A 13189-nucleotide genomic window follows, 5' to 3' on the forward strand; every position below is an offset into this window, starting at 1 on the left:
ACAATTTGAAAGTGGGGAAACGCCCTTAGCGTAGATGAATTTCCTGATATGCAATGCACACATCATTATTCCTTGTTTCATATTGGTCTTCTATGGATAGAGGTCAGTTTTTAGAAAACCTTGCTTGCCACTACTATTTTGATGGTATAGTCCCTGCATTCTATTATTGAAATAAATTGTGACTGTTAGGCTCTGTTTGATTATTTATTTGTATTTATTGGACATTTGTATGGTGCTTATGCCCAAGTGTTTCCAGCTGCCACAAGACAAGGTGGTAAGTGCAGAGTAGGGTAGAGGGAGAAGTGCAGGAGTGAGGTTCCCAAGGGAGGGGGAGCGCATGTGCTGGGGGCTTGGGGGTGGAAGAAGGCAAGTGATGGGTGAGTCAAGAAGGCAAGTTCAAGGGGAAAAAGGGACAAAGTAGGGTAAGTGTGGAGGACAGGGTGGACTAGGGTGAGGGCTAGACCGAGGAAGGGAGCCCAAGGGCAGTGCTAGCAAGGAATGCTGAGGGGACTGGTAGGGGGGTTGTCTGGCCCCTGTATAACTCTGAAGGGGCCAGGTCCCAGTTGCAGCAGAAGAGGGAACGTTAGCAGGGGAAGGGGAGAGGGAAGGAAGAGAAGAAAAGGAATCTTCAGAACAAGGATGGACAGACTGGAAGTCACATATTTCGTACACAATGACAAATATTTGAAAAATCACTCTGTAGGTGTTTTGCCTCTGACAAAATACCATAAACTCGGCGCCTCTATGCCCATGGGTTGCAGCGCGCTATACAAATACTAAAATAAAATTAAATAAATAAAGGCTTATGATACCTTGACGTACAGCTCTTGCCATCCACACTGATCCTCAAACGAAGCCTGGAAACACTGGTTAAATGCTTATCAGGGCAGCACCACTACTCCTTTTTTTGATAATTACGGATTTCCTCCTGAATACTGCAGAGGCACCAAACAAGCATTTCTAAAACGAAATGGACAAACACTGATGCATAGCACATGCCCTGTCCACAGACGCTGTAGACATCCTGTGGAAGGAATGTCATCTTTCTCCACAATGCCTGCCAGAGGATCCCAATGGAAAGTATCTCAAGCAGATGGACACATTATTTATGGTACAATGACTTCATGATAAAGCATTTTGTCAAGAGGAAATCAGGAAGAACAAGGCCCAAAAAGCAACAGCACGCATAGGGGATGTGCCAATCCTGTACTACCTTACTAATGCAATGAATAAATAAGTACATCACATGGTGCTTGAAGAGGTCTCTGCTAATGTCTTATTTGTGTTGTTTCTAACAGAGTAAATAAATGTTTTATTTTTTATTTAAATATATTCAACCTCACACACACACACGTGCAATATCAATTGGAATGTGGCGATTGTGATCATAAGTGGTACCATGCACTATTTCTAGACGTAGGCCTAGCTTTCATTTAGAGTTTGCCCTGCCACTCCTGATCGCAGGAGGTTTGGGTACACAGGCATATTTTAAATACCGCCCATGCGCCACAGGGACTTGGATGTCTCTGCAGCTGTCAAGTGGGCACCTAGTGACCTTCGAACCCACCCTGTGACAAATGTAGAGTGGTTGCCGTGGGTCACTATGCGTTTGGCATGGAGTCGATGGAAAAAGAGAATAAGGTTGGCTTATTACCCCTTTTTGAGATGGAATTAACCTCATCCTTCTATGTGCCAATACATATTAAAAAAGCCGGGGCTTTGTCCCCTTGCCAGATGGCCGTCCCTCACAATATGTATACAATCAATTAAATAAGAGAACTTCTTTTTAAACATAAGAAAGGTTTTGGAAGTTAAGCACATGAAGTACCCATACACAGTAATAGTGATATTGCATAATCGAAATTTGAGCTACTGAGATGCATGTAGCTCATCACACACATATTCATTTTTCTAATCACAGTGTTTTGGAGTGCACACAGGAAAGTAATACCTGCTCAAGGTTTAATTGAATGATCTTATCTTATTAACTGTTTTTATTTTAATTTGTATTGTACTTCCACCTCAATTTCCTGCTGCTTGCTGTGGAATTTGAATGTATGTTGCATACAATTCAAAGCAGGTGAACTTAATTAAAAACCTCAGTTACCGGTTGTGCCTTTTTATGTATGTGTAGCCCTCGCTTGCGGTGCAAAATAGTTAGAACAATCCTCACACTTGTAATCCTGAAGGTCAGTTTGCAGTTCATAATAGGTCGAATGTTAATGAAAATGACCTTAGTTTAGAACTGGGTACATTGTATAATCCGATTTATTGTAATTTTCAAGTTTGTATTAGAGCGATAACACAAATTAAGCACAGAGTAAACACATTTATCACAGCAACACTAAAGAGACACCCATTTTTGACGTTGCCTAAAACAAACAAGTGCTGTTCCATAGATCCATCTGCGAATATAAGAAATGAAAACATGCAAAGATACACATCCTTGGATCTGCAGAGTTCCCTAGTCACAATTCAACGTGCCTGTCTTTTTCGATTCTTTCGAACATTAACTTTCATTTTCTAAAGAGAACTCTTGTCTGTAGCATGCGTTTTGAATCTGCAGCGTCCCTGTACGATATTCCTCTCCAAGTGCACAAAATGAATCTTTATACAACGTGTTTGATTTTTTTTTTCATCTGGTTTCAAAGAGCAGGAATCCGGCGAAGGTGCAATATCGTTGGTGGTCGCCGTGCAGAGCCCCAGTGCCCATCCGTAGCCAGACCTCATCACCCTTGACAAGCTTCAGCACCGCGCTGTTTCCTGAGGTGTCCTGGTTCCCCTTTGCTTCATAGCTGCAATAGGTTAATTGACACTTTAGCTCTCGGTTTAAAGCGATAACAAAATTCATTATCAGCATAATTTTCTCAGAGAAATGTCTAAATGCCATTAACGTCAAAGGCTTTAATAAATGTAGTGCAGGGCGCTGGCTTGGGCGTTGTGACGCAGTGAGACTAGCACCGCAAACGAAACATGCTGTAGAACTATACCTTGTCCATTAAGATTAAATGCGCTTTTTCATTCGGTTTGCATAATTCGAAAACTACGATAATGAAGTGGGATCAGGGGAGCCGATTTATGAATTTTCACGGTTGGAATGTGGGGGAAAGGGGTTCCCAAATACACAACGTGACATCACTGGCAGTTACAGGACCGCAAATTTCCATGTAGTCACCAACTTGGTGCAACGGCGCGCGGCGGGGGTGGTAGAGGCGTGGGCAGCTCAGAACAGTGGAAACATTGGCTAGCATGTACTGCATATACTAAAGTCAAGTAAGAAGGAGATGCAAGCCTTCCACTTGCATTCCAGTAGGCCATCACTGCTCCTACTCTACCCCTCTATAATCATCCAGGTTGTAGTAGCCCTCAAAAGCCAAGCAACACAATAGGATAGGAGAACGAAATGCCGTCCCATCCTGTGAGTGTGTCAAACGTCAGCGCAAAGACTGTGTGTGAGAAGTGTAGTATTTTCACATTAACTATGCTTAAGAACTTTGGGTTATTGAATAGTGCTGCTACATATTGAGTAATTCCATCCCTTTAAATATATGAGCTCTTGTAAAACCATGACAGTGTTGAGTTATTCTGATGATGACAGACTTGCTCAATAGTTCTGGTTCTGTATCATTAAATGTACTTCAGATCTTTAGAGTATAGGAAGGATAGCTCAGGGGCACTGTGCTCGCCTTGGAAGCAAGACGACACATAGCAACACAGGTTCGATCCCTCGGTCCGCGCAACACAGGTTCGCTCGCTCAGTCTGCGCTTAAAACCTCTGGGTAGTACACACATTATAAATAACCAATTAAAATAAAAAGAAATACATCTGTTGAGAAGTGCTGGGGCCTTGCCAATAACAGTGTAGCAGCTCAACTGAGAAGTGCTGATGTTGTCCCATCAAAAGTATAGCAGCCCCACTAAGATGAACTAGCATTGCCTCAACAAAAGCATAGTATTATCGCTGAGAAGATTCAGCAATTATAGAAGCCCTGTTACAGCAGTACTATCCCATCAAGAGTATAGCGAGCTAACTGAGGAGTACCAGCATTGCCCCATTTCAAATATGGCAGCTCTGCTAGAAAGTGCTGGCTCATACGCCTCCGCTCCCCACCCATAGCATTCACCCTCACCACGTGCACACTCAGAGACATGCAAACAGTCTCATTTGCCCTCTCCCTGCCCCTGCTCCCTGCCCCTCCCTCACTTTGCATCTGTACCTCCATTTCTAAAAATCCTTCTGGGTTGGGTGCACCTCTACATCTGTGCACCCCTCTTGTATACCCAACCCAAAACGATTTTTAGAAATTGAGGGACATATGCAAAGCACGAGCCTCTTGCTTTGCATCTGTCCCACAATTTCTAAACATCGTTTTTTCCCCGGCTTTTACCCGGGCCGCCAGAGAGAGACACAATATGGATGGAACAAAGGGCCATCCATACTGCGTCTCTTCTCGCCGGCCGGGGGGGAGAGGGACTCAGCCCCGACTTCATTCTGCGGGGTGGGGGGACCAGGCCCCGCAGCCCCCGTACTCCGCGCCCCTGAGTGGGATGCATGTAGCGAGCTTTGCTGCAGTGAAAGCCTTTGGAACGCTAGCGAGTTTCTCTGTCTTAACACTTCCCGGGAAATGAAGCTGTTGCAGATTAATTTCGGAGCTGTTCTGAAACTGACCATGCAGTACCTTATTACCCTCTTCGTGGGTCTCAGTAAAATGTTAATTTAATACCCTGTTGGATTTCCTCAAAAGCGCATCAATATTTCTCATTGATTAAGAGGTGGAGCAGCGCAAAACATTTGTTCTTGGCAATACAAAACTCCTGGGTGAATTATTGAACCGTGACCTTTTCATATATGTATGCACATGCGCAGACATACAGGCTTTGCATTCAGAAGTTATGATTTTCGGATATGGTCATATAATAAACATATGCTAATAATGTTCTTACAAATTCCTAGAAACCTACTGAAGTTGAAAGGTTATTACAGTTACAAGACAAAACCTAACAAGAATTGGCAAAACCAATAGGACTGGCAAATGTAGATTTTCTTTGTATTGCAGTGCAAGCAGGGCCTGCACGAGGAAAGGCCGCAGTGGCGCGGGTGGGGGTACAAACTGCCAGAGTCCTCGTCTCTCAGGAGCCTCTATTGTCATCAACCTTTCCAGAAGAGTGCACTCGGTAGCACCTACCTCGAATATATTCCCACTTTAGCACGGATACATCCGAAGGTATGTGCTAACCTGCTGGTGCCATTAGGCTACGATCCACTCCACAGCCATAGACACCCCACATCACCCTCCAGCAGTGACGTGGCAGGGTGCAGCATGGCTACAAAATGAGCCTGTCAGCAGCACCCACTGTGCCCCTTTCTCAGATCTACTATGCACAGCCATCACCCCCCTGCCAACAGGCCTCTCTTTCGCTTGCTTGAATGATCTGAACAGCCTGCTTTTCGTGTGATCCCTGGCCTTAGCATGTGACACAGCACCCCCCCCACCACAAGTGCCTTATCTGGTTATTTTACTGGTATTTCTCATGAGTTTCATGGCCACCAGATGGGCTGAGGGGCAGAACAGTGGCGTGTACAGGAGTCTGTTGTGGGCGGGGCACTTACAGTTGATGATAACATTAACATAACATATCCATTTATAAATGGGTTTATCCTGATGTTTGTCTTCCACAAGCCATATGAAGACACTATCATCTCCTTGCCAATGTATTCCTAACCCTGCTTTATTCAGCAGCAGACATGCCAGTATGAAATAAGACTCACTCATATTTCAAGGAAGCAAACAAACACTTGCATATGATTTGTATACAGGCATGTATGAAGATGAACAAAAGTCATAGAAGACACACGTAAAATGACACTAATTTAAGACTGTGGCGTTATTCGAGGCCTATGCTTGGATGCATTGATGCTAATATTTAGGCATTTATGATAATCCATTACTTATACAGGGCTTTCACCAAAGCACTTTGCATAACACACTCACATAAAATGATCATTACCCAGCAACTGAAATCAATAATCATTTGTCTACCTCAGAAGGAGGAAAGGCTGATTAGAGCCAAACCCGGCCCTGTAGATCATAGATCGATTCCAGCAGTGAGGCAGTAGCATCTTCTGGAGCTGCATTTCCTATTAATATAACACATATTGCTACAGTAGTTAGCAGCAGGATACATATGTCCTAGCCCACTAGTAACGAAACCAACTTAAAGAGGACCAAGGCTTTTTATTAGGTTGAGGTTGATGATATAATGAAATTACTTATATTTGTAGCATTGTATGTTAGATTTGTTACCGATTAGGCAGTACATATCACTTTTGGGATAATTAGCCTCCAGAGAGTTCCAACAAGAGGTGTTCTACCTGGAAAGGTTTCTTGGAAACAGTCAACAGGAGTTGGGATCTTTTTTGAATATTTGTAGTTGCTTTAAGGGTATGATCGCAACTTCTTTAAATACCATTGGTCCTCTTTACGTTGTTTTGGTTTCTAGCGCGGTCTCCACCGTGCGACACAGCAGTGCTGTGGGGGGAGTTTTGATCTTTACAACAGGGTTAGAATTCATGAGGGGGCTGTGGGAGAAGGATTCTCTTCTCATCTTTTTTAATTTTGACCCTCTGAGCAGGGACGTAATTTCACCAAAATGCCAGGGGCAGCAAATGTGACATCACACAACCCTTGACCTCTGATGACATCACAGGAAGTGATGTCATTTGCTCCCACCCCAAAATGTCATCACAGGAAGCGATGGAACATGACCTTTCACCCCTTGACACAACAGGACGTGGCATCACTAAGCATTGTACCTAAGTACACTACAAATAATATGGTTACAATATCACTATATCACTATAATGTGATATACATTTCATCCAGGAATGGATCACCATATGTATTGTTAACCCCAGTGTGTATAGGCCCATATTTCCAAATTGCTGTGAATGCAAGCAGACGTCCAAGGCCAAATGATAATGATGTGTTATTATATAGCACTTACGCTTAGGTGCGCTTACACTTACGCTTGAACAATATCACCCAACCTGTGTTGGTACTCATTTATCAAACTCAGAAGGATAAAAGGCTGAGTTGAAGTGTTTAACCACATATTAAATCAGTAACTCACCCCCTGAGGTTTACCTGAAATAAACCTTTAATGAGCCTAGCAATTATTGTATAGAATTCCAGAAAGACAAATTATTTGTTATTCCTTTTCCAGAATTCCAGAAAGCCAGCCACTCGAGAAACAAAGAGTGCATGGCACTGGCCACAGCCCAGGAGCTTACATCAACAAAGAAAAAAAGAAAAAAAAAGTTTTTTTTTATGGGTAGCAAGGGAGACCACAGGGGTAGCAAGGGAGACCTCAGGGGACGCAGCTGCGACCCCTGGCGACTTCAAATGACATCCCTGCCTCTGAGAGGGTTGAGCTGTATGTGGGTAAATTGAAAATCGAATACAACATGAGTGCAGATAAAGTGAAGAGCTATGAAGATAAATATGTCATGGAAATGTTGGCTAGAGCGTCCATTTTTTTCTGAAGAGGGAGAAGGTTCCATAATCTCTAATTTGAGCAACTGGGACACACTTTTACAGTTGAAAAAACGTCTAATTGGGAACTACATGGGTCCATCATGATTGAGAACCTTCGGGCAGGGACCCTCACTCAGGGTTTAGTATTTCGTAATGAGCCGCACTTGTTCTTGGGTAACAAATAATTTGTTGTCAAGTGGAGCTACATAGCAAATAAGAGTGGCCCGGGCTGGGTCATACTTATTATTGATACAGCCAAAGAAATGTCAGTTAAAATAACAGGAGATCTGCTAGCCATGGAGATTAAATCTGGTACCCCTTGAGACCTTCAAAAGAAGATTGGATGAAATATTAAAAGAAATAGATGAATTTAAAGAGTTCACCACAAAAGAAGGTATTAAGCATATGACAAAAGATCTTACACATTTTTAGCATGAAAAGGCATTTAGGTATACTCAGGATGAGTATGACCCTTTTGTAAACCAATCTGGGTCTTTTCAGCAGCAACAAAGAGTACGCTTTGGCAACACCTCATATACCTCAGGGAGCTCCAGTAATGAGTACGTCCAATGCAAGGGGTCAAGTGAATACTTTTAGACAAGGTCGATTTCAAGGGAGGGGGAGAACAAACAGTGTAAATAGAAGGAGCTCTAATCGGCCAAACTGTGGTAGGCTAGGTCCCCCACAACAGCAACGTTTTTTAGATCAAGACCCGCTGAGGGACAGTTGGGACTATGCTCCCTGCCAGACATGGAGCAATCAGACCTACTAGTTAACCTGTCATATGTATCCACTGAAGCCAAAGTGAATTTATTGAATAAAGGTTTTGAGTTTGTTCCAACATTATGTTACGACAAGTTTAGAACACGTGTTGAGGTTCAGTAAACTTTTTGTAAAATCCATCTGAGGCAATATTTTCAAGACTAGTCCTATGTTGTGCAATCAAATGCCAGCGGGGTAAGAAATCCTTCGTCTTTTTGTCCTCCATCATCTGGTTATACACCAGAGCCAATGGTTTTTGAGAAGAGAGTACTACATGATTTTGCACAATTGGAGGGATCCTGTAAACAAACACCCTTTCAGAATCTCACTAAATTAGAACGGCTAGCTGTCAAGAGTCTAATGAATAATTACCTAATTGCACTGCGTAAGGTGGATAAGGGAGGGGCCACAATGATGCTGTACCGAGAAGCTTATGTAGACAAATGTGATCAACAACTGGGTGACACTACATTTTACGAAGTGATTGAGGAAGATCCAACAGGACATTTGCAATTTTTGATTAATACTAAAGTTAATGAATCGTTGGAACATGGCTGGATTTGTAAACAGGAACATGATTTCCTTATAGCGACAACACCTAAAGTTCCAACATTTTACATCCTTCCAAAGATACATAAGTCACTCGAAAAACCACCCGGTCGACCTATTGTGTCGGGAACATGATCCCTGCTAGAACCTTTGTCTACATTTGCAGACAAGTATCTAAAACCATTTGTGTTGGAAATGTATTCTTATGGTCAAGATATAACTGTGATTATCAATTTAATCAAAGAATTTCCTTTCGACAGTAAGAATAAATTGCTAGTGAGTCTGAAGATTGTTTCATTTTATACATGTATTCCTCAAGATATTACCTTGTCAGTAATTGAGGAATTGTTGGTGGCTAAAAGGCAGAACAAAATTACACCTAACAGTTTTATACTGTGGTGTACAGAAAATCCCTGACTGAGAATTACTTTAGCTTCAATAATAAGATATTCTATAAGATTCATGGGACCGCAATGGGGATGTCTGTAGCCCCATCAGCGGCTAACTTGTATGTTGAATCCTTTGTATGCAGTCATTTACAACAAAACGAATCCTTACTTACCGAACCTCCACTTATGGAGGCGTTACATCAACGACATCCTGATTATTTGGGATGGAGCCTGTGTAACTTTTTTGAGTTTTTTTACAATGGATTAATGATGAAAACATCTTTTTGAAGTTTACAGCTCTGTGTAGTCCAATTGAAATCAACTTTTTGGATATTATGATCTGGGCGGACACATCAGAGAATATATTGATAGTGAAACTGTTTCACAAACCTACGGATAGGAACTCTTTATTCTTGTTTAATAGCTGCCACCCTCGGCACACAAGAGAAAATCTTCCTATAGGACAATTCTTGAGATTGAAGGGCAATTGCTCTGTGAAAGAGACTTTTGAGTCTGAAGCAATGACCTTGTGCTCTAAATTGAAGAAGAGGGGATATCACAATTCTATTGTTAAGAAGGCTTGAAAGCGGGTGAGAAATAACAACAGGGAAGCCCTTCTGGAATATAAGACGAAAACAGAAACTAACAACAGAATCGTTTTTGTGAGCATTTAATTCACTGTCAAATAAGGTCAATGGAATTATTAAAAAGAATTGGCACATTCTTGATGGTGGTGACTGCCCTTTAGAACCACCAATGTGTGCATTCAAACGTGGTGCTAATCTGAAAGATCCTTTCACAAAAAAAAATGATATATCGAGATCCAATCAGTCACAATTGACTATCACTGAATCCTGGGGGTTACCAGAACCAGTGGGGCACACACCATGTGGTATGTGTAGCTGTTGTAGCTCCACAACTAGAACAAAGGAGGTGGACCTAGGACTCAAGAGAAATTGGACACAACAACTGTTCACCAACTGTAACATTAGAATGGTCATTTATGCAATTTGGTTTCCGTGTAACAAACTCTATATTGGAATGACGGAAAGGAAAGTTAAGACACGTATTATAGAGCATAAGGGTTGTATTAAAAATCAAGTACTTACTGCACCGCTAGTGGGGCATTTCGTTGCGATGGGTCTTTCCTATGACTTTTTATAGTGGACAGTGTTACTGCAGCTCATACCGTTTGGCATTACACCGAAGGACAGGAAAAGACTATATGGTAAAGAACAGCGGTTGATTGTTCTATGTAACACCATTGTATGTGGCCTCAATGAGACTATTGATTGGCTAAATCTCTGATAGCGTCTTACCAACTGTACCTCACCATTCATAGATTTGTATGAGTACTTTAGATACTGCAGAGTGATGTTTGAGGTGAAGTTTGTGTGCAGATGTTATACTGTATAAAGAACAGGAACTGTATTGTGCATTGCAGATACTGTGGGCTATTCTCTAAAACCATGTCTGTGTGCAGTTGTTATACTGTATAAGAATTAGATACTGTTTTGAATGGAAAACGTAATGTGTTTACCTTTCCAAAATGGCCACCAGTACGGGTCATTAGTTTTGCGCGAGTCAGCAGACGAGTAGATGTTTCAACGTACAGCTCTGCCGTCTTGTTCTCCTAAATAGGAGTTATACAAAATCACATTGACACTGGTTTGCTGTAAGTTTGGAGACGTTAACCTGAGGAAGATAGAACTCGGATTGCCAATTTGATACTGGCCTGCAATTTGAGGTAAGGAATAGAGTCACAGTGTTTTATGCATGCTGGCTTATTACACGCGATAAGGACCATTCGGGAAGTAAATGCTTATTGCTGTTTCCCTCCGGCGCAGAGTACTACGGGACGAGTAACAACAGATGCACAACACGTATGCAAAAACTACACATAGAATGGAAGTTGTGTGATCCAGCTGCAATGTATTACTACGGTGAGTGTTTTACAGATCACCGATGTACGGATGCTGATGGAGTATATTATTCTATTGTATAACGTATATCTTTAAGAGCTGGCAAGTAGAATATAACACTTTTATAAGAGATCCTACAGGAGTCGATACTAGTGTACATGATTCGGATATGTCATCTCCATTGTCTGACAGAATGACAGCTTGGCTATCACAGTATATCTGGCGGGTCTAACGAGAATGATGGTACAATAGATACCAAGCTTTAGAACAAAGTCCATTCTGCACTTTACTGAATAATATTTAACTACATATTTTTAATGGTTGCTAATAGGTTTGGTTTTAAGAGGATCCTTTGATTCACGGTTTTCCCTCGTTGTTCTCTGGTTTTTTTGTTTATAGATCATTTCCTACTCATAAGGTGCTCTATCCCACTGCTTGTGTACAATCATTCAAAGATTAAGCGGTAAATTCTCCAGTGGTCATTGGATTTCTATTGGTGGAAGTTTTTGAGAAAGATATAAACAGCACTGAGTGTAGCTGTTTGTACAGTTTCTCCAGGTGTTTGTTTATTTAAAAAACAACAACATTACCTTTGGAACTCTTTGTGCTGGACATCCAGTGGTGATATGTTGAACTTCGAGAACAATTTATTGTGACACACAAATTTCCCCTGAAGAGGTTCTCGTAATGGTTGTTAACTCAGAAAAGAACGAACCATGTTGGGTGTGTAATTATTGCTAAATTTAGCAGTACGATAGAATAAGAAATGTTTGTCTATTTGAGGACCTGTATAATGGCACCCGACAATTGTATGAGTTCTTTTGTGCTAGATGAATGTATGTTTTAATTAATTAAATACTAGCAGATGTCAGTGTCATATAAAGGGTAACTGAAGTTCGATATGTAAGAAAATTTATTTTTGGTTATATTATATTTGGTATTGCACGAGTAACTTTAACAAAATTGATAGGATTAATGTCATTGACTTTTAATGTCTCTTTAATAAAGGAAACATTTAATAAATGAAGAAGTTTTTATTTGGTTGAGGTTGATGATATAATGAAATTACCCATATCTGTAGTATTGCATGTTAGATGTGTTACCGATTAGGGCGTACATATCACCTTTTGGATAATTAGCCTCCAGAGAGTTGCAACAAGAGGTGTTCTACCTGGAAAAGTTTCTTAGAAATAGTTAAAAGGAGTTGGCATCTTTTTTGAATATTTCTAGCCTGCTAAACAGGATAATGGCAGTGTTAGATTTCATTTTTAAAAGGACTGGAGGGGGCAGGAATAATGAGGAGGTATCCAAATAAATGTTTCTTGTTAGGTGAACAGTTGATTAAACAGCATATTGTGCTGCAATTGGATAATTCAGCAAGTTAAAAGTTCAAGTGTGACATGCATCCGACTGCACTTTCCAAGTACATATTCCAGGAGGGCTGAATCAGCCCTTCATCCTTCTTAGACTGATACATTAAGTACTAAGGAGTCAGACATGAAGCATTATACATAGAAGGTCGTGCCAGCCCCTGACAACAATGTCACACCTCTCCTCATCCTCAACACTGCATCATGCAGGGCAAAGGTGAGGCACAATCAGCAACCATGGTGGGAAGACACATCGGGGCAAAGATGAGGAATCTGGTAACCGGGGAGAGGGGGAAGGATTAGCCAAACAGACCATCCATTGTCTCGTAAATGTCTGGGCATAATGTAGATAAAGTATCTATGGCCAGTATTAAGCTCCTGAGTCGAGTTGGGCATGCAGCACCCGCAAGTAAGGCTTTGCAACCTTCCGAAACTCCCAAAAGCATTTTATCAGGTGTGTTAATGGCCTCTTTGGCCCTCGTCGCTCGCCTTCCATGCCTCTCCCTTTCTTACCCAGCCAACACAGCTCCTGCCCTCCCCCACTCTGATTGGCTAACTCCCTTTGTAGTTTTGAGGAAGTGCTGTGGTTAGTATGCGAGGTCTCCCAACTCGACCATTAACCTCCTGAGTCGAGTTGGTCATGTAGCAACACCAGGTAAGAC

General features: G+C 41.7%; 1 protein-coding gene across 2 annotated transcripts in view; it reads right to left on the bottom strand.

Moving 5' to 3' along the window:
- Nucleotides 1–2250: 2250 nt before the first annotated feature.
- The window catches only part of C1QTNF3 (C1q and TNF related 3), an 868328-nt gene continuing 857389 nt past the window's right edge, over nt 2251–13189 (bottom strand). For both annotated transcript variants that reach the window (XM_069627099.1, XM_069627098.1), the window contains exon 6: nt 2251–2795. In XM_069627099.1, coding sequence (XP_069483200.1) covers nt 2636–2795 — 160 coding nt within the window. In that variant the 3' untranslated portion in view covers nt 2251–2635. The remainder of the gene's footprint in view (nt 2796–13189) is intronic.

This window comes from Ambystoma mexicanum, chromosome 6p (assembly GCF_040938575.1).
Source record: "Ambystoma mexicanum isolate Mex_15411 chromosome 6p, UKY_AmexF1_1, whole genome shotgun sequence".
NCBI lineage: Eukaryota > Metazoa > Chordata > Amphibia > Caudata > Ambystomatidae > Ambystoma > Ambystoma mexicanum.